The 27,789-nt window shown below is 43.3% G+C and overlaps 1 protein-coding gene across 1 annotated transcript in view; it reads right to left on the bottom strand.

Annotated features, from left to right (window-relative positions):
• Positions 1-1,013: 1,013 nt before the first annotated feature.
• Positions 1,014-27,789, bottom strand: part of arhgap21b (Rho GTPase activating protein 21b) — a 45,909-nt gene continuing 19,133 nt past the window's right edge. The window contains exons 5-25 of the mRNA XM_080458396.1: positions 25,740-25,832; positions 24,767-24,845; positions 24,627-24,681; positions 17,573-19,127; positions 13,539-13,685; positions 12,646-12,748; positions 12,519-12,567; positions 11,790-11,915; positions 11,401-11,700; positions 10,038-10,099; positions 9,807-9,949; positions 9,583-9,725; positions 9,332-9,490; positions 9,174-9,252; positions 8,324-8,397; positions 8,142-8,231; positions 7,857-8,024; positions 7,598-7,703; positions 5,095-5,126; positions 2,775-4,442; positions 1,014-2,628 (exon numbers count right to left, since the gene is read on the bottom strand). Coding sequence (XP_080314522.1) covers positions 2,886-4,442; positions 5,095-5,126; positions 7,598-7,703; positions 7,857-8,024; positions 8,142-8,231; positions 8,324-8,397; positions 9,174-9,252; positions 9,332-9,490; positions 9,583-9,725; positions 9,807-9,949; positions 10,038-10,099; positions 11,401-11,700; positions 11,790-11,915; positions 12,519-12,567; positions 12,646-12,748; positions 13,539-13,685; positions 17,573-19,127; positions 24,627-24,681; positions 24,767-24,845; positions 25,740-25,832 — 5,120 coding nt within the window. The 3' untranslated portion in view covers positions 1,014-2,628; positions 2,775-2,885. The remainder of the gene's footprint in view (positions 2,629-2,774; positions 4,443-5,094; positions 5,127-7,597; positions 7,704-7,856; positions 8,025-8,141; positions 8,232-8,323; positions 8,398-9,173; positions 9,253-9,331; positions 9,491-9,582; positions 9,726-9,806; positions 9,950-10,037; positions 10,100-11,400; positions 11,701-11,789; positions 11,916-12,518; positions 12,568-12,645; positions 12,749-13,538; positions 13,686-17,572; positions 19,128-24,626; positions 24,682-24,766; positions 24,846-25,739; positions 25,833-27,789) is intronic.

The raw sequence follows: 27,789 nt of genomic DNA on the forward strand, positions 1-27,789 counted from the left end.
AAATAATCATTATTGCTTTTTTTTGAAAAAAAGAAATATTGTACTTTTTCCAGGTTTTACAGCACTCGAATTGTTTTAAGGATCCTTTTCAGAATTTAAGCTGTTTTCCACTTTTCATTTCTTCTTACACATTAAAATTCTTATATACAAACAAATCTGAATATTAAATGATTTTATGTGTTATGTTTGGGTCTCAATAAATGTTTGGAACAAAAACAGTCAAACTTTAAGTATAATCTGGACGTTCCAGCCCAAGAGACTTCACCTCAAAAGACTCAAAATCTTTTTGGAGATTTTGGGTTCAAGTATCTGGTCTATTTTTTAATTTTTATTTATCCACAAACACATTTACAGATCAAATTCAGAAAAGTAACAGTAGAATTATTTTCCTCCTCTGAGATGCAACTAAAAGGTGAAACTGAGTGTGTGCAACCTGAAAACTTAGTATTGATCTGATGTAAAGTAATAACATGGCCAGTTAGTTTATAAATAACTCAGATACATGATGTACTAAATCTGGAAGCCTTTCCTTCACTTCTGTTTTTATCATTATTCTTCAGAGTAAATCAGGAAACATTTGGAGCAAAGCTCATCAAGAGATCTAAAACAATAAAGTAAAAGTTGTGGAAATCTGCAGTTTGCAAATATCTGGGAGATATTTTTGGACTTTCTTAATAACGGTGATATTGAGGAAGTATTGGAAATACAAGGCTGATTAAAATATGTCAAGATAAATGTCAGTGAGAGAAAATGTCAGTTTAGTTGTCTATGTATTTATGCTTTATTCTAAAGACTGAATTCTGTCTAACGAGTTAAATTGTCTACATCCTCTCAACTTTGGCACATTTTATCTGCAAGTTTCCATCAACTTCTATGTATTGTTTTCTGTATGTTTTGTTGCTTGTTGCTCTTCGTCTCCATCTTTCTATCCTCCAACCAGAAGAGAAAGTCTCCTGAGTTTGGTTCTGCAGATGTAAAGTAAGAAAATAATGAAGTGAAAACAGATCATTTTTCGCCGTTGACAGTTTTATTTCCAGTGTTTCTGTGCCCGTCCTCACAATCCGAGCGACGTGGCGTGGATACGCACGAGGACGAAGCGTCCCTCCACAGAGAAGTACCAAGCCGCCCACATCAGGCCTCCTCACCCTCGCCTCACAATACTGAACTGAATCCTGCCGTCTCATGGAAATGAAGAGTAAAGCAGCTAAAAACAGGACATTGGTATGTACACTTAACTTACTGATTTTTTTTATTTTTTTTTTATTATTTTTTTTACAACAAACAGTTAAAATTCAAGTTCTGTTAAAAAACTAATGAGAAAAAAAAAAAAAGAAGAAGAAACGAGAATTCCAATGTATAAAACAGATTAAGACCGGAGTGGGACGCCTCGGGAATGGAAGCTCGGCGTTTTTCAGGACCTGCAGAACGACTGAAAGGCGACGATTTAAGAAGAAAAACAAAAAACAAACAAAAAAAAGTCATTCACAGTAACATCTTGGTGTTTCTCCACAGAGAGCACGCATGGCACCTTTTACATTTCATAGTGAGGCACTTTCTTTAAGATTTACTGATTCCACCTCTTCCACTTTCCTTCTTGTCTCTTCAAATCCTCCCAGCAGAGAAAAGATCATCTCTATTTGCATAAGTCCAGTGTCTCCTCGTCGCCTTTGTACCTTTGAAAAGCCCCAAACTGCCAAAATGAACGCACACAAAGCCAGTTCCAAATATCTTTTCAGAAATGATGTGATCAATCAAATTGATGGAGAGGACGTGAGTCACCATTGAAAATGTAAATAAAAACAAACTGTTTGGGGACATGAATAATGTGTTGACGTATTGAATTTAAATATGAATTTCTTCACCTCAATTCATGTAATTAAGTAAAAAGAAAAATAATCAAAATGCTTTAGGCATTAATTATCTGAAATCAAACTTTCACAGTAAAATATAACAATTTAAGTTAAATGGACCAAATTGGAGGTTTTCCTTGAAATGTATTAATTTCTGTATTATTCCTCACTATCTTTGACATTTCTACACGGGGAGTTGTGGATTTGATCTCTGTGACAAACAGGTGAGATTAAAGTGGAGGTTTGAAGACGCTCTGCAGTGTTTGTCTACGGGTCAGTTAACCACACAGTGGAAGGTTTTTCCTCTTTTGTTTTTTGGTGGATTTTGGCCGCTTGGGGTCTCCGTATCCGACAGCAGAGAGCTTGTAGGCAGTCACACACAGGCGGTACCAAAAAAAACACTTCAAGTACACAGAAAAATAGGAATATGTACACTTTCAAGTGGAACACAAGCATGTAAAGCTTTTAGTCAGCATACAGCAAGCATGTCTGTACATTCTTCATTTGGTTACCGACACACTCACTTAAACATGGAAACTCTCTTTACACAAAAATAGTTCTTCTGCAATACTAAAAATCTCTTTTCAACTACTTCCTATTCCTTCTGAGTCCCATCATCCTTAAAGCCACGTCGCTAAAACCTTGAAAAACCTTCCTGGAGGAAACATGGAGGACAGGTCCGTTCCAACGTCGGCGGTAACGAGTCACACGGCTCATCTCTCGTTAAAAACACACACACACACACACACACACACACACACACACACACACACACACACTATGAAAGAAAAAGATATAAACTATGTTTTGTTCCAGAGCAATGATCCCTGTGTGCAGTAAGGTTCTACTTTCTCTCTCTCACACACACACACACACACACACACACACACACACACACACACACACACACACACACACACACACACACACACACACACACACACACACACACACACACACACACACACACACACACACACACACACACACACACACACACACACACACACACACACACACACACACACACACCCCTCACAGGTACTGATAGAAGCGTGAATGGACGACCTGGGAGCCGGTCAGTTTATGGGGGTGCGCGGTGGCCGACAGGCTCAGGTTTTTACTGGGGGGTATGTCGCCGTTCGACGCCTCGGCCGCACGCCGCGACAGTTCTGAGGAGGACGAGGCTCCGAGGCGGCCGCCCGGTGTGTCGGGGAGGTCCAGGCTGACCTCGGGGTTGCTGGTGCGGTGGCGCTCGCGGGCGATCCAGTCCCCGATGGAGAAGTCCTGAGAGCTGCACTTGGGTTTGAGCCGGTCGACGGCCGACAGCTCCGACCGTTCGCCGGATCCCACCGGCTGCGACCAGTCGCCCAGAACGGACAGCTCCGCAAAGTCCCGCTGGCCGCCCATGGTGTGGCGGCGCCGGATGTTCTTCTTCTTGGCGCGGCCTTCCGTCGACCTCTGGCTGCCCACGCCAAACATGTCGTCCACGGACATCCGCAGACGCACCTTCAGTCGGTCCGTGATCTTCAGCTTCCACGCCGGCTCCGCCTTGTCCAGCTCGCTGCGCGACGAGGAGCTGAGGCTCCCGGTGGAGCGGCCTTTAGTGGAGCCCGCCGCTCGGGACAGCCGGTTGGAGTCCTTGTCGCTCCGAGCTCCCCCGTCCAGCGACGACTCGCTGTCGGTTTTCTGCTGCGCGGCCTTCTTCCTGGAGAGCGTGTCGCACTCTATGAGTCTGTGCGAGGGCAGCGGGCGAGGGGCGTCTCTCTGATCCGCCTTGCCCACGGTGAACACCGACAGGTCGCTCTCGCTGTCCGTCTCCATCGGCCTCCCCTCGCTGACCAGCTCGCTGCGCTCGTCGTCGGCGTCGTCGTCTCCGCCCCGGCTCTCGGACACGGAGCGCACCTCGGGGCCCCCCGTCAGGAAGGTCATGGAGGAGGTGGTGGAGTAGTCGGAGGTGATGGAGCACACCTCGACTCCCAGCCCGCTGGGACACGCTTCCGTCCCGGGAGTCGGCGCCCGGCCGCGCCGCGCCCGCGGCCCCGACGCCTGCGAGCTGGTGCTGTTCATCGTGCCGAGGTCGGACACCGTGTCGTCGCAGTTGGAGGGGGGGTCGGACAGGGAGGTCTGGTGGACCATGGGCATGCGGTAGCCGAGGTCGGGGGAATGGGGGGGCGAGGCGTAGGGGGAGTCGGCGTGGAGCGGGGTGGAGACGAGCTCTGGCGGCAGCGGGGGAGACGGCTGCCAGCTGCTGGAGAGCGACTCCTTCCTGTCTGTGTCCAGCCGATCCTCCGAGCTGCTCCTCTGCTCCTCTTTATCCGTCCCCTCCCCCGCCCGGGCCTCCTCCTCCTCCTCCTGCTCCTCCTCCTGCTCCAGCTCCTGCTGGGCCCGGCTCTCCGAGGACCACAGAGGCTCCTGCTGCTGCTTGTGGCTCTCCTCCAGGAGCTCCGTCGTGGTGAACACAGAGTCCAGGTCGTCGTCTGAACTGCTGGGCTGAGCTTTGTCTTTGGGCTTCTTGCGTTTGCGGTTGACGAAGAAGGAGGAGCGCAGCATCTCTTTGCTACACTGATCCTTCCCGGACCCCCACAAGCCCTGCTGAGACACATCACACACCGCTCAGAGTGGAAACACAACGACAAGCACAACTGGACGTCCGGACAAGTTGGGAGGTTGTGTGAACCGGAAGACGTCACTGATGTGGAAACAACATTTTCTATGTTTTCGATTGTTCAGGGTCGATTTTAAATCCGGCAGCAGCAACTTCCAGTAAAGTTGGGACAGAGTTATTGTCCCCGTATCATTTGAGAAAAGTCTGGATGCAACATGCACTAATATACCTGAAATATCAGAACTGATCTTTATTTCTCTATGGAAGCGTTCACAGATGATGGTTTTCTGAACCTTCTCTGAGCCCATGCAGTGACTTTCAGTCTCTTTAAATCACTGCTGCTGATCTCATCTTTATTTTCTTCTTCTGAGAGACTCTGTTGTTCTTTATAAACCCAATAATCCCACTGACCTGTTGACCTTCACCTTATTTCCACCTGCTGTCATTTCAACATGACACAACCTTCTGTCTAAACTTTATTGAAACAAGCTGCTGAATGAAACTTTTCCAGCTCCAACAAGGGACATATTTAGTTGGATTTAGGCTTTGAATGTTCACAGCTTTGACACGATTTTCCAACTTTTTAATGGAAACAAGTTTGTGTTTGTGAGGAAATGAAATGAGAGGAACTGTTACCTTAGATTTGGAGGAGTCACTACATGCTGAGTCTGCATTAAAAAGAAAAGAGTCATTAGCACAAATCTGACATCCGTGAACATGACAGAAAAAAGAGGAGGAGGAGGCAGATTTAAAACGTTTTGCTCAGAGATGATTTGCAGCTCGATGGAAGCAGATGAGACTTTTTTTTTTTTAAGGAGGGGTGAAGAAAGAGCGAGAGAGGAGGACAAGTGACGACACTGAGAAGCTGAACATGGAAACGTGGAGGAAAGAGATGAAGGATGAGAGGAAATGAATGGAGAACCCGGCAAGGACACACAAGAGAAGCAGCTCATGCTCATGTTTGAATGGGACGACGGCACATCACGGACAAACACGGCAGTCACAGAGCATCACATGGAGCCGCCAACCGGCCGGGGGCTCGGAGCTCGGAGGGCCTGAAAGTGTGTGCTGGGCCACGCTCTACTCTAACAGGACCTTAGAGTTCCCTGTCAACAAAACAAAGAGCTCACTAAACCAGCGGTTCCCAACCCGGGATCCCACTGGTTCCACCGACTGCATGTTCTGGACTATAAGTCGCAGTGGAGGAGGAAAAAGCATCATAATGGAAGGAATGAATACAGACATCAGTCATATTGGTTTATAAAGTCCTGGTCCAGCAGCTGGAACATCAGAAACATGTCGACTCAGAATGACGCTGAGAAATTCATCCATACGTTTCTTAGTTCCAGAGCAGATTATTGTAACTCCCTGTGAACAGAGTGTCTGAATAACTGCTTAAGACGTCTTCAACTGATTCAAGATGCTGCAGTGAGAATATTGCCCCCCCCCCTTCTCTTTTTCCATCTTCTAACTTCCAACCAGAACATCAGAACGTCTCCACCTGAGTCTGGATGTTCAGGTTCCTTCCTGTTAAAACTTTTTCTTTCCCACCGTCTCCTCTGCTTGCTTGTTGGGTTTTTCCTCAGTAAAACTGCCTTGAGAGGATTGTGTTAAATAAGTGCAATTTATAGTCCAGAGAATACGGTAATCTGATCTAATCTAGTCTGAAATTCTTTTTATTTCTTTTTTTAGACCGATGGTTCCAAACCTGTGGTCTTACACTACAGAGGGGTCGGAGTCTTCTCTTGCTCCAACACGTAAATCCATCTAAGCTGTGTCGCTGTGTGTTGAGTGAGTAAAGACCAGTATAGTGGCGGATGTAACAGTCAGAGATGAGGGGACGTATGTGGTGACGGCTGTATACGACAATGTATGGGCATAAATACACAAAATTAAAGACAAAGAAAAAAGAAAAGAAAAGCCATCGAACACCAAAAATCCAACGAAAAGACACAAAATGCGGCCCCTGAAACTATAAAACAACACATGTCGCAGCACAAAAGCCGTCAGGAGGCGCGTCGGCTGCTGCTGGGGAGCCTGCGAGCGCCTGCATCAGTGACACGGAGCACGAGCGGGTCTGGGATGTGGTTGTATGTGTGGGTTTTCTGTCTGTCTGTGTCCCGACACTACGACCCCACCCTCAGACACCATGACATGACTCGGGAGAGAACCTGAGGTTGACCGTACCATGCTACTTGTCCTTGCGATCAGCTTAAGAGACAACAAGAGACAGCAAAAGGGCTTTCAGAGAGAGTGCAGCAGCATGGCTCTGTATCCCCTCCATTCAGGGTATTGGTTTGAAATATGAGACGTGCACACCACAGGAAAATATGACAAACATCGACTTCTCTTTCTTTCTTTTTTATCTTTTTTCCTCCTTTCGGCCCAAATTTAAAAGAGCTGCGGGTTTCTGCAGACTAGGCAGCTACACTGGGCACAACACTCGTCCTTCTTCCTACAGTCCCAGCTGTCCATCACTGACAAAACAGAGTCCATCAGTGACACCATCGAGTGATAGACGCCGCCCACTTGGCCTGTGTCAAGATTGGGTAATGTGTGAGTGCTGGACAGGGATAAAGGGAAGAGAAACAACACACTGCACACAGAAGGGTTAAAACTTTCCATCCTTTCTTTGTCGTTTGTGTTTTTTCTTTTGGGAACGAACATGCCAGGATTAACGCAAGACGAGGAGGAGAGGGGGAAAAAGAACGGAAAGAAAAGGAGTCGTCGTCTCAACACAGGTAAAGCACAGGGAGAGGAAAATAAAGGACTTGAGCAAAAAAATAAAGAAATAAAGTCAGAGAATAGGAAAGGAAATGAAGGGAAATAAAACTTCAGGACAAAACAAGACTTCTATCCAAAACAAATTATTTTAAAAGAAAAAAAAGAGAAAACTTTGGACATGCAAGATGTTTTTTCAACAATTTTTCAATAATAGAATCTCTCGTGAAAAATTACTGAAAAAAAACTTGCTTGAACAGAAATAAAACGCATTGACTTTTTAGGTGAAAGCATTTAAAATACTGCAAAACGGATGATGCTCATTCATTTAGCATTAACAGTCTACACACCTGGTATAATCTGCATTAGCATTAAGGAACTGCCGCTCTGCTGCAGATGAATCCTGCTGCTAAGTTACCTGAGACTTCGCCCGGCGAGGCGGCGGTTCGTCCGATGTTGGAGAGCAGGTGGTCGATGTTGGGCACGGGCTGGGACTGCACCGTGCTCTCCTGCTCCGCGGTGGTCTGCGGGGAGAACGGCAAGAAAGACTCAGCGTAGTGCAACGGGAGATGTGAGAAGCAAAGCTGGCGCTTCGATTTAACCTCCAGGACTGAAAGGGTCAGTGTCTTGCTTAAAATGACCCTGCAGATATAAACTATGGAGACCCCCGTCCGTACCACAGGCTCCTCGTCACCGTCGTCTGTGAAGAACCAGTCGTACTGCTGGATGAGGTTCTCCACTATTTTGCACTGGTCCGGCATGTGATTGACCATGTTGGTCATGTTGTCCTCGGAGGTCCGGACCAGCGTCGGCCCGAAAACGATGGCCAGATTCCGCGGCTCCATCTGAGCAGATCGAAGATAAAACGGGTTTAATGAGTTAATCCTCGCACAGGCGGTGGTGTGAGACAGGATTTGAACAGTAATGGCGGTCAAATCCCAGGGATCCTGTTAACTACGCACCTTGTTCTTTTCACAGTTGTCAGAAACCCTCTTGAGGTGAGCGCAGAGGAATTTCAGGGTTTCGTAGTGATGATCAGGTAATTCATAAATCTGTGGGATTTGACAGAAAGGACAGTGTCAGGGTTAAATGTGTATCAAATGGTAATAAAATCCATCTTCCTCATGTCAGAGGTTTTACTCACCAGCCTCTTGAGCTCCTTTAATCGTTCCACTGAGTCTTCTGTTCTGTTGGCTTCAATGAAATCGGCATATTTCTCTGCAAACAGAATAAACAAATCTTGCTTTCCATCCGGTACAAGGCCACTTTTTGCCTCGGCTGGACTGTGACGTTAATATGAAAGCCTCTGCTTGCTCTTTATACATGCGGGATGCTGTTTATCACAGAGCTTTGAATGTTAAACTTGACTCATGTAGTGCATTTGTTTCACTGCATCAGGAGGCTCAAAGTGCTTCACACAGTTCAGTCTTCTAAAGACTTAAGGCTCATTTTGGCAGATAGATTCAGACAGTGTAACGGACACTGTTTTTATACTACTGTATACATCCATCCATCCATCCATTTTCTCCCGCTTATCCGTTTCCGGATTGTAGGGGTGGCAGTCTGAGGACTGTCACCCAGATCACATTGCACCGATTAAGAACCTTCCTGCAGGTGGTGAGCCCACAGGAAGGTGGCGCCCGGTATGGGACACAAACCCACTACCTAGAGATTGTAAGTCTCATGCTCTACCAACTGAGCCAGCCGGGTCACTGTATACATCCAATTCTTTGGAATGAGGGTTTATCAGTTAATCCAGCAGAGGGCGCCCTTATCAAAATCACTATACTAGTCAAACCCAAGAAGAAAGTAGAGATATTCTTTTAGCCAGAAGTCTTCTGGTCTTGGGGATGAACAATCGGAGGCAGTAGTTGAGGATGTTAGACACCTCAACGCAATCTTCTCTTTTTTTCTCTTTTTATCTCATTTATTTCTTCGAGACTCTTAATCTCATTCACTGTCCCTCCTGAGCCCGCTCTGGTTCCACCTCTTACCGTTTGTAAACAGCGGTTCTGGAAGTTTCCGGAAAAACAATTTTAATAAACTGCTGATGACGTTAAGGTCCCTCCATTTCTGCAGAGAGGCAACAGACAGAGCAGCGGTGTTAGAGCAGAGCTTACAGTGCTGAGACTCTGAGCTGACGGTCACTCACGTCCTCCTGGATGTCGATGTCACTCATGCCTTTGCTGTTGAGCTCCTCCTGCATGCTGGAGATGGCGGCGTTATTCCCGGGGACCCTGTAGATGCCGGTGTACTCCAGCCCTCTCTCCTCCACCAACTTGCAGCACACCTCCGCGATGAGGGGAACAAACTGCGGCATAGGACAAACAGTTTCGGTTAGATGTCCACTTACCCTGCCGGTCACGGCGAGGACTCGAAGGGTAAGAAAAAGGTGTGACGCACCCTGTTGGTCTGAGCAGGCGGACAATCGTCAAGCCGAACACCAAAAGTGATCCCGGCCGGAGTCTTCTTCTCAAACGGCTTCCGCATGATGCCCGCGATGCCAATTTTCCAGGCTCCTCTGTCTCGCGGTGGACTGGAGTCATCTGAGGAAGAGAATGGACATCACTGAGTTTACTCTGATTACACAGACACGATTGGTCCCTGCATGAGAACGACCTGTTCACCTCTCAGCGCCCTGCGCTCCTCTCCTGGTTTGGGTGAATGTGGACTGTGCACCTTCCCGTCCGCTTTACCCAGGAAGGCTTGTTTGATGCTGAGGGACTGGCGCGAGGATTTCGGGGAGGGTTCAGACCTGCTGCTGGGTGCACTGATCAACATGGGCAGACACAGACAAGCATTAACGTCGGTGGAGTCCTGTGAGTGGGCTGCAGGGGGCGACGCTGAGTCTTGCTCACCTCATCATATTGTACTCCCTGATCTTTCGACTGATCAGCTCCTGACTTGTTACAGCAGCATTCTGAGGGAAACACAAAGAGATTGCCTTAAATAAAAATGCAAAACTGGAAAAGTCAGATTTTTGCTCCAACTTTGAGTAATTTTAATAGTCAAACTCACAAAAATACGATTTTATGTTGAGAAGGAATCGATGGAGCAATTTTATAGTATTGATGACAATATAAATCAGGGAATTTTAAGATTACTTTTAATAATGGACAGTGTTTGATGCTCAGTGGAGAACGGCTCTATCCACTCCCCTTTTACTTCTTATCTCCTCAATACTTGTGACAAAGTTATTAAAATGTTGAATGTTGTAAAATAAACCCAGTCAACACGATGTATTTTTCTCCTGCATGTAATTTTAACCCTATATATTATATTATTTTTCATAAAAAAAAATTGTCTCGTTTTTGTTTAATTGGAAACCTTCTTATATGCTTAACACTTAATTGTTTGAATAAAGAGATCCTTGATATTGTTTTTCTCCAAGTTTCCCTAATACAGCACGTCTAAGCAAATAACATGAGCTAGTTCCTTACTATTTAATAGTGGTGAAATTTTACATTGAGCTTCTTCTGGCTGTAAATTTTAATTTGAAGACAACAAGCGAAGAGACTTGAATGCTTGCAGTGTTTTAGAGGCGTGAAGAGAAGAATGAAGGGGGTTACTAAAGTAACTTGGCTCTTGTGCTGTGTGCATAAAAGAGCTGTAGTGTAGAGAGCAGCCAGGGATCAGCAGCCTTAGCATCAAAGTTAGAATTTCAGACATGAGGAGGAAGCTATGATGTATTTGGGACGTGAAAAAATAAAAACACACTCTTTTCCCTTTTTCTGCCCGAGGTTGAAGAATCAGATCATATAAAAGAAACGTAGCCCACTCTCTTTTTGAGGCTAACTCAGTTCAGTTAATTCAGTTCATCAAAAAGACCAGCAGCATTTATTCTTTGAACTTCAGCCCAAACAGTAAATTTATCGCCTTTTCTTTTAAAACTTTCTTAAAACATGTGGCCTTTGACAACGAATAAGCGAAAACACTGTAAGATATCGAAACCTTGACCGAGACGTACAAAATGTTAAACTGTTTTAGACTTACAAAGACCACTGTGTGTTTAACTTTAAGAAGATTCATTCATTCATTCATTCATTTTCTATGGAGAAATTGATTATTGTGATTCAATGATGTTACACAGACTCTTGTTTTTAATATGATGTCCTGGGAGTCTTCTTGTTCCTCTAAAGTGAACTGATCCAATCATACATAACGAACTATAATCCCTTGAACGTGTCGGTGCAGTACACGCCACGAGTCTTTCTACCGCACCTCTTCATCTGGGTTGCCGTTTTCCTGGATGACTTTGATCCAGGACAGCATCTCCAGCCGGCCTTCAGCCTGAAACAGATACTCGCAGTCCGAGGTGGTCAGCCGCAGCACATTCTTGCGCCTCGTATCGCTGTAGGAGATGTCGATGAGGCAGGCCGTGACGCTGATGTGCAGCGGCTCCTCGTCCGACTGCACCGAGGCGTGAGACAGCGCATCTTTCCTGTCTTTGTACAGGGTAAGAGTGTGTCCTTGCAGAACGGCGTACATCTGCTTCCATGATCTCATTCCTCCTCCGACGCGCTGCGGCGATAGAGAGGCGACGACAAAAACGATCAGACATCACATCGGTCACACACAGGATAAGTGGGGGCTTGTGCGTGAAGCCAAACCTTATTTTTATCTGTACTGAGCTGCCTGAAGTTCAGCGGCCCTTCTTTGGAAGAATCAGTGAAGACGTCTGAAGACGAGTCCCTTCGAGAGCCAGAGTCTCCGGATGATTTGTGTCCATCCAGAGCCTGCAAGTGTAAACGCGGGACACGTGTCTGGTGTTACTGACCGACAGTCGAGGTGAAACGTGAGCGGAGAGAGCTCGTGGAGGATCACATGCAAAGACCTCCAGATGGACTCAGTTCTGAGGATGTGACAGTTACATGGACACCAGAACAGCCCCCAAATCTGACAGATACTTCATCCAAAGACGGATAACTGAGAGCATCGAATCCTGCATAACGAATGTGAAAACTAGGTCAGAAAATCAAGACATGAAGGGATTATGAAACTATTCAACTACATGACATCTGTCCTTTATAAGACATGCATTTAAAAGGTATCATTTCTATATTTTCACAACTTGATGACCAGCATGTTAACCTTTTAAACTCTGTAAATGTCTCTATAGACAACAGAGGGTCACAAAAATAACATCAAAACTAATAGAATTGGAGGTTAGAACTAAAGGCGAATTCTCCAGCTGGAGAGTAAGACAGAGTCTGGGGATGAAGATTTTCTCCTCTTCACATCTCAAAGAAGGAACCTTAGAAAACAACGTATTTCTAAAACATCTGAACATTTTATGATCTAATCCAGCTGCGTGAAAGCCTCTCCACAACGTTCCTCACCTTTCTCCGCAGACCTTTGAGGCTCGGCATGTGCTTACTGGAAGATCTCCTGTACGTGACAGAAGAAACAGAACAGCGTCAGTGAGAGCAACAAATGAGAGGAAGTAATTAGAGTAAGGACACTCACCCTCTGCCCTCTTCCTGATAGTTATCCAGACCTTCATCGTAGGACTTGGACCTCTCGGTTTTACTGGTTGAATCAGACTCCAGTAAAGCACTTTGGAGAGACTCTGAGAGGACAGTAGAAAATCAGATGTCACACCACTTTCAGAAATTTAAACTCTGATCAGGGGTCTTTATAAGGCAGCAAACATTTACCATATTCTCTGGACTACAAACTGCACTTTTAAAAGTTGCCTGTGGGGCCATGTGATATATATGAAAATAAACCTGTACTGCGACCACTAGATGTCACTCTATGACAGCAGAAAGCTGCTACAGTACCACAGAAAACTTTAGGAACTTCCTCATAGTTCTGAACAGAATTATAGAATTTGTAATTTTGCTAATAGGCTAAAAAATTGGACAGAACATGTGGAGGTGTCACATGACAGTTATCATCAGCACATGGCACATCAAAATAGTGACGTGTACACACACACACACACACACACACACACACACACACACACACACACACACACACACACACACACACACACACACACACACACACACACACACACACACACACACACACACACACACACACACACACACACACACACACACACACACACACACACACACACACACACAGGTCTGTTTTGAAGTGTGTTTTTGGCAAACATATCTGTTGTTTTAATTTATTTCATTTTTAACTGAAGTCATAGTAAAGCACTTCGTTGTTTTGTGTCTTCACTGAATTGTTCCGTGCCTGAATGAAAAGTGCTTTATCAATAAAGTTTGATTTAAGCTATCTGGTGCCCCCTAGAGGAGTCCTGTCCCGCCTGTCACGCTAAGGGAAACAGCCATCTAGGTGAGTTCCACTGAGAAAAGAAACAACAAACTAGTACTCACCTTGGTCATGTGATAGCTGTCGACGAATTGGAGGGCACGGAGAGCCCTGACTGGAGGGTCCGGTGGTTATAGATGGAGCGACAGATATGACGGCAGAGGGGGGGATAGGAGCAGCCTCTCGGTCGACGCTGGGGCTGACGGGCTCATCTGTGCACACAATAAAACATTGACATGAGCTCAGAGATTCAGCTCTGCTCTCCATATCCTGTCCCCGCCGAGCTGCACCTCGCACACAATTTCATTAACCATCATCTGTGGGATTGAAGGGAAATTAAATCAGCCTCTTTGTGAGTCCCAGGGCCAACATGCTGGAGCACAGCTGAGAGTGGACACACATCATCATCTTACTTTTTTTTTTTTTCCCCTGTATATACAGAGAGAGAAGGAAGTTTTGAACTCTGGAGAGCCGCCCATTCCTGGCACTTCCAGCCTGAAACAGAGTTTAAAGCTGCTCTCTGCAGCCAAGGGGACTTTTGGAGCTAAATTTAAAGCAGCTGTCCCAAATCCAGCCTGCACCCAACTTTGAAACGGGGCAACCGGGAAGAAAAAAAGAAAAAAAAAAGATGTCACCAATAACTCAACAAGGCCTTTCAGACTCTTTTACAGATATACCTGCAGCCATGAACATCCTTCGTATCGTTGTACGTAACAGACTCAAAGCAACAGAACCCTTTAAATCGCACAAGAAAAAAAAAAAAAAGACTTGAAAGACCAGAACGCAGACCCAGGCTGACGTAGAAACTCTCCATGCTTGATTTTGGCTTTGTTTAAAATCAGGCTCGAGACCAAAAAGACCCAGACTCTAAAAACAACCTGGATTCGTCAAACTGCACCTGAACTTTTCAATAGTTCAGGAATCCGTAAAATAAACTTTTTGAAATTCAATAAAATGGAAAAATGAATGCTGTAATTCCATCAATAAAACTTCCATATATTCAATAGTTCAAGTATTTTTGTTTTATTCTTAATAATTTAGCTTGTAAGTTATGTCAATCAAAAAATACATGCGTCTCCAAATACTAGTTTAATTCCATTCTCATTTTTGGGGAGTTGAAAGAGTGAAAATGCTTTTCTACCAATGCATTTCTATTTACAAGAATGATTTACAAGAAGTAATAAATAATCATCCATTAACACGTACAACAGAGAGAAAATACTTGCCATGGCCATGAGAAGAAGATGTGGTATAAGAGTGTATGTGGGTTGACCTCACTGAACTAGTGGCGTTTCAAATGGCCCATTGAAGGAGACCCAGAGGTTTCCTCAATCAGAGCACTGTTCTCCTGGACCAGGGCACCAATCCCAGAATAATGACGAAGGGCATCATCATGGTCACTGGCTGCTTTGTCTGCACCTGGACCATCCGGCCTCCTTAAATACCAACAATACAGCGAGCAGCAAAGAAAACTGTATATCCATCAGTTGCGTTACCTCAATTCAACTCGAAAACTATCATAATATAATGCTGTGTTAGGAAGCAAAATAGCAAGCGGTGCATAAGAGACCATTACACCTGCACAAACTCATCAGGCTTACTCACTTTTGAAAGGCAAACAAACCTTGTGCCACTCGAGTTAAACACAGGACACAGAGGCACAAAAACTCTGCTACACTTTTCTGACCACAATTATATTCAGGGCGCCTCCATTGAATCCCTTTCTGTGGTTGTAGATTTGATCAAAAATGCACTCTGAGTGACAACTTGTTTTTATTTTTCTATGTTACAAATGTGTAGCATGCTGGTGAATCTTTCTGTGATGGGATGGCTGCACTGCAGAAGATGCTGTGGCTTTAGCAAATGGACATAAAGCTGGACGCCTTTGCTTTTTTGTTAATGTTGAATTTCTTAGATATTATAAACAATCTGGAGGTTACAGTTATAAAAAGTATGCATGAAAATGCAAGCCGATTTATTAAATTAACCACTTCTTTGCTGCTCCAGATATCTGTACAGCAGCAGTTAACACTGACATGTGTGATATTGTTGCTTTCTGATTGAGAATTACAGCTCAGTGTAACAGTGCAGCCTTTTGATCTTTTACCAACAAAATTGAGATTGAGAACTATGAACGTGTTTTTTCTAAAAATGGTTTTAGTTACAAAAGACAATTTATTACGATAAAACAAATTTAACCTTCTGCAATTTCAGTTTTTCCACATGAAAAAAAATCAACTTTTCAATGATCTGTGGTGAAATAATACAGAGCTGCTTAATGCCATTTTACATCATTATGTGGAGACATAAAGATTGTAGAAGTGGGACATATGGATTACTGGATCCCTTAACATAAATAATACATCTGATGGAGGCAGATCAGTTTAAATCTGATATTTAATCTCCAGGGAACATTTAGAAAATATTTGGTATTTTCTATTCCTAACATCAGCACTGAAAATACAGAGAACCCCCTTTAATTATACATATTTTCTCAGTGCCCATTGAAGTGACCACAATGAGACTGGAGCTCTAAAGATCTTGGTTTATGTGTGGATGTTAAGAGCCGTTTCAAAAACCTGACAAACTGCAGTGAAAAGCATTTCTGGAAACTGCTGCAAATGTCATGGGGGGGGATGTTTTTTTACCATATTTGAAAGAACAACTGAATCCGCCTCCAAATCTGTTACAAGACCAGTGAATTCTGAGACAATCTGTTCTGAAGACAGGATGTCCAACAAAAACAGCATATTACCAAGAGAAACTCAATATTTTCCAAAGGGCTTAAACCATCCTTCAGTCCGTCCTGGTTAAGTCAAACAAGCCACAAGCCCTCCCTGAATGCCACAAAATCTGATTAATACTCTATTCCCAGGCAGATTAATTTCTCTGCGAGCATCTTCCTGCTGCTGTATTTACACACACCAAAAATCGGATTAACAGTGAAACTGGAGATGTCCGTTAAGGCCGTTCCCCCTCCATTCATCAATGCTTTGCAAACTACTACAGCTCCGCAACACATTACTACTACACATAAGCTTCTGAATCATGATACATTTCATCCTGACGACTGGTGATGCACAATATGGATTTTTAAGTAGCTGTCTTCAAATGTGAACAGATGAGTAAGTTTTAATTCAGATGATGATCCATCAATATTTCTAAATCCTGATCATCATCATAACCTTCCATTGAGCCTTAGAATAAGGATTTATTGTTGTGGGTCACTTGTGGTAATATGTCAACACTTTCAATCTTGTTTAGGCCAATTGCCAAATTCAAAATCTGCATGTATTTGCATCTGCTTCAACGCAGCGAAAATAGTCCTTGCTTGAAATATCGTACGCCCACTTACATGGTAGCTGCTGACTGACATGTGCCAACACAAATTATGTTGCTATTCAATACATGTGCAGAATCAACGTTGACACATTTCGTTCATTTTTACTGTCACTTGTGTGTTCAACTTAATTTTATCAGTCCATGTCAGGGATGTCAAACATAAGGCCTGTGGGCCAAAACTGGCTTGCAAGAGGCTCCAATCTGGCTCCCGGACCATCAAGTAAAAGGTCAAAATTTCAAAGAAAAAATTTATTTTCAAACAAATTTCCTAAGAGTGGTGGACACAACACAACAGTGAGACCCGAGCTGAGATATTGCTACCTCATTGCAAGCAAACTAGCATTATCCTCAAAGCCATGCTGTAAGGGTGAGTTTGTAAAAACATGCATAATGCAGAAGGTATAGGCGAAGCTTTGTGGACATTTCAAGTATTTTTCATCAGTAAAAGTTTCTTCATGTTGAGATGGTAGTCATTTTGGGTAGAAATTGTTTAGTTTTTGCTAAAACCTAGACTTTTTCTTCACCTATATTCTGCACCACAGCAAAGGAAAACTTTCAAGTTCAAATTTTAAGATTATTGTGGAACTATTTTATCGATTCAGACCACTCAAGACGTGGCCCCTAAACTAAAAATGTGTTTGACACCTCTAGTCTATGGGGACAAATATTCATCCACAGAAGTTAATATTAGAGTTTTAAAAAATCAATATGACAAAACGATACTGTGTAAATGTACAAAGTGTTCTTGATCTCTTACCGATGAATGGAATGAGGTCCAGAGACTCATCCAGATTGCTGGAGCAAGAGGTGTGACGTTGTTCCCCAAGGCGGCGTATATGTATCTCCCGACGAGCATCATTGGGAAGCCAGCAGGCGACCACATCCGCCGAGGAGTCGGCACCATCGTCATTCACAGCCAGGATGTAGGAGGGCTGCCGAAGGGGGCTGGGATGCTTTCCAGGCGGGGGCTTCTCTCTCATGACTACCCCAGATTCTGTGGGGCTCCGACCGTTTACTTGGTTCTCAGTATCTTGTGGAGGCGGTGGCTTGAGGATGCTTGGTCGTTGAGGCGTCTCTTTGGGTGTAGAGCACGAAGACGCCCGCTGTGCAACTAGCGGTCCTTCTCTGGTTGCCTCGATGGGCTGCATGGTCTCCGCCCGTATCCTGTTCTGGCTTTGTTGGGTAGCCTTGATTGGAACTCTTTGGTCAGCAAATGAATGGTCGGCGCTTGTGCTCTTCCCAAAACGTGACGGTCTTTCAGAAAGCATGGGTGAGGAGCGAGTCTGAAAGGAATCTGGTCCTTTAGAGTAAAGGGAAATGTTTGGACCTCCCCTCATACCTCCGCTATATCCCACAGAAGGCCTGTAAAGCATGGCCTGTCTTGGCATTGACTGTCTGCTGGGCCTTGTACCTTGTTCTGCCCTCCCATAATCTCTTCTCCGATCACTCGGCCGGCTCAGCTCTGCAGGGTCGACATAGTCCATGGAGCGTGCCCGGGCTTTGTGCACAAGGCCATCCTGGGACACACTACGAGGGGGCCAGTTCCTTGCATGGCTCATTTTCTCCGCACTGATCATGCGGTCCTGCGAGGCACTGCGTGGTGCAATCTGAAAGTGAGGTGGAGGTCCACGGTAAGAGCGATCGTGGGAAGTACTCCGCCGTCGCACGACTTTGGGGCCCCAGTCTCCTCTGGGAATGTGATGAGGAGCACCAAATGAGGCTTGACTAACACCTCGCAAATTATCCAGCCTTTCCTGGATAGTTCGACTCCCGTGGGAATGAATTCCTTTGTTGTCTATGTACTCTCTGTACGTTTGATAAGTACGCCAATCAATATTTTGATTGTTGCCTGGATAGTGAGGCACCTGACCTCCATAGGGAACCATTCCTGGACCTCCAGGGTAGATGTCTGCCTTTCGAGGGTGAGGATACTGGGCCAGTGACCCGGGCCGCCCCCTAGCAAAGACAGTATCCATGAAATCCATCCTGTGTGTTGGACCTATGCGCCCCATATGGGCAGGATTTGGAGGAACCACCACAGTCCTCACTCCATCATTACGCATACACACTGCCGTTTGGCTTTTCAGATATGACTGAGATGGAGAGGGAGGAACGGAGATCTCTTTGCGGTACCCGTGGTCCGGAGGTGCTGCTGGCTCTCGGCACACCTGCCCAGCCGAGTCCATCGCCTGGGCCATGCCCGTGGGCTTACAGTCTACTCTGGGGTAGCATATTGGCGGTGGCTCAGGAATGTGACAGGCATTTCCGCTGTAGCTGCTGCGGCCTCGGAGGTAGGCATCCTGGGAGTAGGCCTGGAGACAGAACAACAGAACAGCATTACAACAGATAGGCACAGGAAGCACAGGCAGCAGTATTTAACAGCGAGGCGCTAGAATCTTACAGAGAAGTCAAGCGTGATATTACAAATGTTGCTGGATGCATGTGTGTGTGGGCAGTGCAAGTTGCAGTATGAGTGAGTGGAGGCGTTTCAAGCAGTTCAGGGGTGTCGATGGTCTTCATCTGCTCCTTATTTAGAAATCTCATGATGATAGCTGAAGATAGTACAGTGCATAACCCAAGGAGAATAACAGTTTTTCCACCAGGAAAGGACTAAAAATGGTGATTCATACAAGCTATTCTCATGGAAGAGCAATTTTTCTCCGGTATTCCCTCCAAAAAACACTTTTAAACAGCTGTGATTTTCACCATTATGAGGGAAATTTGTCACCTAGAACTACTACACATACAACCAGCATAACTGTAATGTTTTACACAATGTCCTTAAAAAAGAAAAAAAGACATAAATAGGCATAAAAGCAAAGAGGTAATGATTGCCTCCGTTTACCCACCTAGGACTGACAGCCTGTAACCTCAGATAGACTGCAGGTCGCCCATCCCTCATAGAGAGTGCTATATTTAGCCTGCCTGATTATCGTCCAAGCTTGGAGAGTCTATTCTAATAAAAATCATTTTTTTTAAAATAATGTTACAGCAACAGCTTCTCCCACTATGTTAACAGTGTGCCTGTGAGGCTCTGGGTATTTACGACAAGCAACAGACGTGTGAAGGTATGAGGACTTTGATCTGAATACAACCTGGAGTCATATTACAGTGTTACGTACAGCTGTGTGTGTGAGACACAGTAATCAGTGCCAGGCTCTGCTCCTCCCTTCACAAGCATGACTGTACGGGAGAGTTCAGAGGTCACTGGCCTCTATCACGCTAATGACATCTGGCATGAAGATGGAAACAGGGCGAGGCTTGGCTAAAGATGCCAGCTGGGTGCCAACTGGAGGCGCTCAATCTAACAGGTACTGCAGGCGCTCATCCATCGGCCATTTCTACACACAGTGAGAGCTGACCGTTCATCACGCACAGCAATGATGTAAAAACCTCAAGGCTGTGAGATGACATGCAAAACCACACGCCGAGTACAACATGTCAACATCAAGTGGCGGTCCAGTGTGCAGTCTCCTTACCAGATCAGTTGCTTCCCGGGGAAAAGGCTGCCGTTACAGAGAAAACGAGACAGAATGGAGATGCCAGCGAGGGAAAAAGGACACATTGTTGTGAGAGAGAGAGAGAGTCAAAGAGCAGAGAACATGAAACAACCGGAGCCAAGCCCGAGCGCTGTTGAAAATGCTAAAGATGCACAGTGGCAGTAATGCAGCGCTGAAGAGAAGTGGCAGGGCTTTGCCATGTTACGACCTGCCTGTGCCAGTCTGTCCTGGGCGAGGTGACAGCAGCAGAAACTCGCCTCTCATCATGGCTGTATCCATCTTCAGCCAGAATATTACGCTAACCGAACAAGGTGTCTCCAGCCTCCCTCTCCCTCTCTCACTCCCTATTTTTCCCTCCCTCCCTTGTGCTATTGCTCACATGACAGAAGCAGCAGCTGCTGATTATACATTCAGCTCTGATGGTACAGCTCTCCCCCTCCCACTCCTTCCTCCTCCTCCTCCTCCTCCTCCCTCAGCGTCAACCTGTTCGACACACCAGGAGCAGTCAGCTGATTTCATCTGCCGGTTTCAGCTCATCATTCATGCCGTTCCCTTGGTTTTTTCCCCCCCAGCTCAGTGTTTCCTGGGCTTCTTTAATGGCGTAGAGCTCCCTCCCTTTTTTCCTTCTTTCTGCTCCTTGAATGTTCAGTCTCTCCTCCTCTTTGCTAAGCAACTGCTGCCCGTCTCCAAGCAGTCAGTGTGCGCTGCCTCCGACAGCAACGCCTCTGATAATCCTCTCATCACATTTTCATGGAGCGGTCTGCTTGTAGCAGAGCAATGCAGGGGCTTGCAGCATCATGTGAATCAATCAATTCCACAATCAGTAAAGCATCCAGGTCAGTATCAGTCTGTGTGCTTTACTGATGAAGATGTTCACATAACACAAGTAATGACAAGGACACAAAACAAGAATAAGAGTGAAAGGTGTAATACCTTTTGGAACATTAACTATAGCAAACTATATTAAATACAAATAAAAGATATCAGAATTATTTTAAAAAGAAGCCGACTCAAAAGATTAATAAAAAACTTTAATCAAATCTAAAATGGAAATTCATACCATTTTATTTATGGTGTTTACAACAATAAATTTAAAACGTATAAAAGTTATTAATAATAAACGGAAGGGAATTGAATATTACTAATATAAATGATGTAAATGTGTATTCTGCATTAGAGGGGATGAGAGTAAAAGGGCAGATAGGAAGTGAGCGGAATAACAATCAAATGGTCAAACGGAACAAAGTTTATTTTTCTTTTTGTCAAAGACATATTATGTTGAAATGGATTCATGATTTAACTGCTTTGCTCCTATGTAGTGCCCTGAATTTGGGATTAAAGGTAACACAGAATAAATGTAGTTTCCTGATAGTTTCATTTGTTTTGATGACAATATGACAGTTTTGATAAAAGCAAAAGAACAAACAGAGATATCCGTCTCTTTCTCTCCTGTCATTCGTCCCACATAATACCCAGTAAAGACTGTAAATGAGTTCAAAGTCTCTGACACAGTTTGTTTCTCACGCTGAAGGTAGTTTTTCTGCAGGACACTCTTTTGTCGTTGCTGTTTTTGTCTCCCTGACATGCTGACGGTGTTTTTGAGCCTCTTTTAAGGTTAAAATGAGCCTCACCCTGACAAACAAACACTCACAGATCTTGTATTTAAACCCTGCCTGTTGCAAATGCTTTGGATCAATGACTGGTGTACACTTGCTTACCGAGTCATGACTATATGTTATTCAGATCTTTATTGATATTCCACTTCAAGAAGATAAATAAATGATAATTGAATTAATTGTCTCGATAATTATGAGGGGTCAATTTGTCCATAAAGGGTCCCTGGAGGAAGATGCAGGTGAAGCAAAGAGCTGAGCACTTCCATGATTTAATTCATAAACAGGCTTTCAGATAACAGTCGGCCCCTGGGAGAAGGTTTGTCTGCATCCTGACGAAGCACTCAGTGATTTGCTATAGATATGGAACAGCTGAGTGCACCTCAGCTTTGATGAGTAGTCAGGACCAGCAGCTTCCTGCAGTGTGCATCAAACGTTAATGAGGAGATCACGGCTATGCACAGGTATGAGGACTCATCTCGGCACTAAAAATAGCTCAGAGGCCACGCAACATTCAGGACGAGGTAAAACACAGAGGCAATAGATGAGACTTCATTAGACCAGAGAAACATTGTAAAAGCTACACATCTTCTGAACACTGGTTTGTTAACATTGACTGCAAACTTTGTAAAAGCAAGCCATTTGTCAGAAATTACACTTTTATTAAACCCAGTTTCACTGAACCCAAACCACCTAACAAACCAAGTTTTAGTACAAACTGCTCCAAACACCATTTTATCTAGTCCTAAATGAGCATTAAGTCCAAAATATTTAATCTGAATGATTTAAATCTAGAATACATTACATCCTCGAGGCCTCATTAAGAACCAGAAATGTCTTGGAACCTTTAAATAATGGCTCAAACATGATTAGGCACTCACCTCCACCACTGGCTGTTTAGGCACCAAATGTCTGCATGCGTTCCTCATACACCCAACTGAACATTAAGGCTCAAATATCCTCAACTCTAAATCCTCAGACAGAACTTCTGTTCATCTTCTGTCTTAATTATTGTGTAATTTGGTTCATTTTAGGGAGCTTACAGATGTGTATCAAACAGTGACACCAATGATGACTTGTGGGGGCAGTGTTGAGCAGCATAGCTCATGTGTGACCACAGAAAAGAAGAAATAGAAATAAGAAACCTTGATGAAATGAAAAGACGTGTGAATACAAGCAAATCTCCAGCATGCCCTCAGCTGAGCATCAGAACAAAGAAGCTCCAGATGTGTCCACAGTTCAGAATTGTCTTAGGTAGCAAAGTTAAAAATACAAGGCAACAAATTTTCCCGCACAGACCAGAGGGGTAAATGGGACATGAATACTTATTTTATCCGTCTGAACCAGTATTCAATGTTTGATTTGAAAAATTTTTCCCTCTACTGGTCATACTGTTTAACTAGAATGACAACGTCTGAAACACACGAAAGGGTTTATGCGTGTAAAGAAAACATATTTACGCCCCGAGAGTGCTTCATACATGGCATTCAAATATTTCTATGATGCAAAGTGGCAATATATATTATAAAACATAATAACCTTTATTCTAAAGTATTTTATATCAAGCTTAATATTTACTCCTATTTGTTTTTGCACCAAATTGCAGTTGCTCTGAATAAAACTGTTGCACATTATTTAACCCATTGCAGCAAAATGGAATTCTTATGTGCACTGTATCATGTATATAAATAATAGCCAAAGTCTAAATAAGTGGACCAAATTCATTTGAGAAGCCAAATAAAATTTAAAATGAGCTAAAATTCAATTCATCAGAACAAAAACAAAAAGATACTTTGTATAAAACTTAAAGGAAAAATAAATTAATAAAATACTTATATGGGGAAAAGAAGAAGATTCTTTTTTGGGGGGCCCGCATTATTCTAACTAAACAGAATGAATAAATGAATGAATGAATGTTTCCAGCAAAATCATTACACTTTAAAAATGTAAATGAAACTGAAGGAATCAATATTTAGTTTTCAAAGAAATCGATGCAAGATGAGACTGGTGTGATATATTTTGCCATCAGCCTGATTCTGATGGTTTTGAGTGACTTGCTGACCTGTGAAGAAACATGTATCTCACTAATTTTCCACTAACTGGTTGATTATTTAAAGGTAATCATCTTTCTGGTGTTGTATTTCTTGTGAATAACAATCAGCAGCAGTAAGACTTATTTCACAATTTAACTCTCTAAAAATATTTGTCATTGTAACACAAACGACTTGCTGCATGTCTCAGCTGCTATAACTAAACACAGTCATGGAAAAAAAAAACTTGTTACTACACAATCACCTGAAGACATTTCTAAGAAAGACTTCCCCATTTGAGTTTCTATTTGCCCGAGGGTAGTTTTCTCTAAAGACAATAGAGTTTCTGTATTCTCGACGCCAAATACATTTTGATGTGTAGTTAGCGTTGCGTGTTGCAGGCAATACTATCGTATCTGTGTACTTTTGGTCAGACTTCTTTTCAGCAGCAGCTCTGTGAACACAAGCTGCAACTCTGGCCTGATTAGGAGGCCTAGATAGCGAGCTCTGATGGGATCGGCCGGCTGCCATCCCAACATGAACACCTTAAACTGGAGCAGCTCTGAGATGGAGAGGAAATTTCTGAGGGACTGATGCGGGGGGGGGGAGACACAAGGATTTTAGGGGCTTTAAAATGAAATGAAAAGAGCTTTAGGAGCAGAACTCACCAGCTGAAGTATGTCCTCATCTTTTGGCATCACACAAAGTTCAAGAAAGCTTTCACTACAGAGAAGACAGAGAATTTTCAGACATGAAAATGTGCCCCAAAATGACCGACCATTCCAACACACACTGAATGTGACCGTACCTGTCCTGGATCAAGGAAATAACCTCACAGTAGGCTTTTCCAATGATACTAGCTCCATTCACCTTCACTATTCGATCACCTAAGAAAAAAAACAACATCAGATATGAAACATGATGCGACTCCAAGTTCAAAACACCAGACAGAGGGACAAAATCAGTGATGCTGCATCTTTATAGTTAAGACAGCTTCTTAACACTTTACAACCAGAGGAAGAACGTTGGGAGAAAAATTAGCACTTCCTGCTAGCTGTAGCTTATGTTTGGCTTCAGAGTGAAGGTGGTGATGCAGAACTGACAGTAAAGAAGTTTCCTATTATTATTCTTCTACTCAGATGACTTGTGGTGTTGCGCAAGGCTCTGTCCTAGACCCTCTTTAGTTTTCTCCACAAGAACATTCATGGTGTGCCAATCACACTCAGGTGTATATATACTGTACACCTGGCATATATATTCATATATACACTTGACAAACACATACATAGATTCTCGTAGCCTGAACAATAAATAATGTAAAATTTGATCTTGATTTTACACCAAAACAGAAATCATAATTTTTCTGTCCGACACATAACACTTCCCGCCCCCGCCTCATTTTAACCTTCCTTCTTGTAGGTTGTTAGGCATCAGTAGGGTTTGTTTTACTCTAGAGGACCACTGAACTTTTTAAATCGATGCCAGGAAATACTTTGTATAACCTGCAAATATCTAAAATTGTTCACATTTATCATAAAATGATTTATAGTCATTCCTACTTTTATCATTTCGCAATAGGACTTTTGTAACACAGTGTTCTGGTGTTAGTTGAAGATACTGAGAAAAGCTCATTCAGAACTCATTTTGAAATGTTAAAGTTCAATGTTTTTGAAAACTTGTTTGCTGTTACATTTATTTTACGGAATTCCGACTGAAAGTGAACGAGTTTGTCCTGAAAGGAGTGCAGAGGACGGTCTGATGGAGGAATGAGGGATTATTACCTGTGCAGAGTCCAGCTCCGTGAGCCGGGCCGCCCTCTTTGACCTGCTTCACAAAGATGGTGTCCATCGGTTCGAGTCGATTCCTCTGCCTCCCTGAAGACAACACAAGGAAGAGGAAATATTCAAAAAGAGCCTGCATACAATTCAAAACACATGCTTGAATGAGTCCAAACCAGTTTTAACAAGATGCATTGTATGGCCTAAAATTCCTGCAAGCTATCAGGATATAAGCTGACATGATAACGTTACAATTCCACGACAGAACTTCATGTTTTGGTCAGCAAAGTAGATCAAATAAGTTAGAAAATATCAACAAGAAAAATGTTAATTACGCTGCACAAAGAATCATTCCCTTCATGTCCATGTAGTATTTTGAGTGATCATTTATATACTGCTAGACTGGATTGTGGTCACACAATCTTTACTGGTCTTCCATCAGAAATCTATCGAGCATCTACAGCTGATCCTGCAACACCAAGAAAATCGACCACATCAGTGCAGTTCTCGGGTCTTTGCACCGACTTCCTGTCACTCAGAGAGCTGTCTTCTAAATACTGGTGTGCAAAGCTCCGGGTGGTTCGGGTCTGGAATAAATCTCTGATCTTCTGAGATGTTCTGAACCATCCAGACGTCTCAGGCTTTCGAGATCAAACTTGCTTTCTGTTCAGAGTCAGAACCAAACATGCGCAAGCTGCTTTTAGTTTTTATTCTCCAACTATTTGAACAAACTCTGAAAACACAACTGAAGACGCTTGCAGTTTGCTCCAGCTTTTCACAAAAACAACATATCTTTAACCAAATCATTCATTATTCTTATTACTACTTTTGTTTAGTTTTCCACTTGGAGTTTTTTTTTTTACTGAACTGTGTTATAGAATCAAAGCGTTGCCTTTCTACACGGAACCTACACACGCACATATGTGTATTTATTGGTTGTGTGTATTAATCTAAGACCCACGCAGCCAATTGTTAATAGACATACGCCTTAAATATTGACAGTAATTAGACTGAACCAAATAAGAACCGAAAGTGCTCTTTAAGTGCCAGATGTTATAATTATATTTATATACATTTATTTAGTTGAGCTGGTATGGGTGTGGGAATAACTGAGAAAACAAATTCTGTGATATTCACATTTATCAAGATGTGCCAGTATAAATTTGTGAATATGCAGTAAACAGCTTCAGAAGAGAGCTGTGATCCAAGCACTGTTTACCGAGTTTAAAACAGACCTACTAATTAACTGGTTGAGAGAAAAACATCTCAACAGAGTGAAACTGTGCAGCTTTAAGGAGATAAAAGTGTCTAAATAGAGAAAATAAACCCCTGCTTGTTTATGCTACTCTGGTCCAATAGCAGCTGCATGGCCACAGAAAAAAGAGAAAGAAAATGAAGAAAGAGAGAGAGAGAGAGAGAGAGAGAGAGAGAGAGAGAGAGAGAGAGAGAGAGAGAGAGAGAGAGAGAGAGAGAGAGAGAGAAATAAGGTGACGGTGAAGAGACGCAGACTCTTTCCTTATAAACTAAGAGAACTTGCTTTGGGCACAGCTAAATGGTACCAACAGTGGCTAAAATCCTGCTGGGTAGTTAATATTCATGCAGTGGTTTTAGACTAGAGGAGGAGCGGAGGCCAAAGTGAGAGCAGAAGCGGGTTGTACTTCAAACAAGTCTGCAGCCGGGATCATTTAACGATACTCAGACACACAGAACTTTTCTTTATGATGCAGAGAAAAAGTTATCAGCTCAGATATGAAATCCTAAAAAAAAACAAAAAAAAAAAACTAATTTGCATCATGGCACGTTTCAAAACTAAAACACACCTTTGAAGTGTTTCATAACAGAAAGAGAACATTAGAGTAGACATGGCCAATACAGAAATATTATTGTTACGATCTAAATGTAATAAAATGATTACAAGACTGAATATTTATTAATTTTATTGTGAATTTAGAAATCAAGAAAAACTGGAAGTAATAACTATATTTGATAAATCATAATATTATTTGTGTTGTTTTCTTTCATGTAAACATATTAAGAATTAAAGTTTATTGTA

This window comes from Lipophrys pholis, assembly GCF_963383615.2.
Source record: "Lipophrys pholis genome assembly, chromosome: 1".
Taxonomy (NCBI): domain Eukaryota; kingdom Metazoa; phylum Chordata; class Actinopteri; order Blenniiformes; family Blenniidae; genus Lipophrys; species Lipophrys pholis.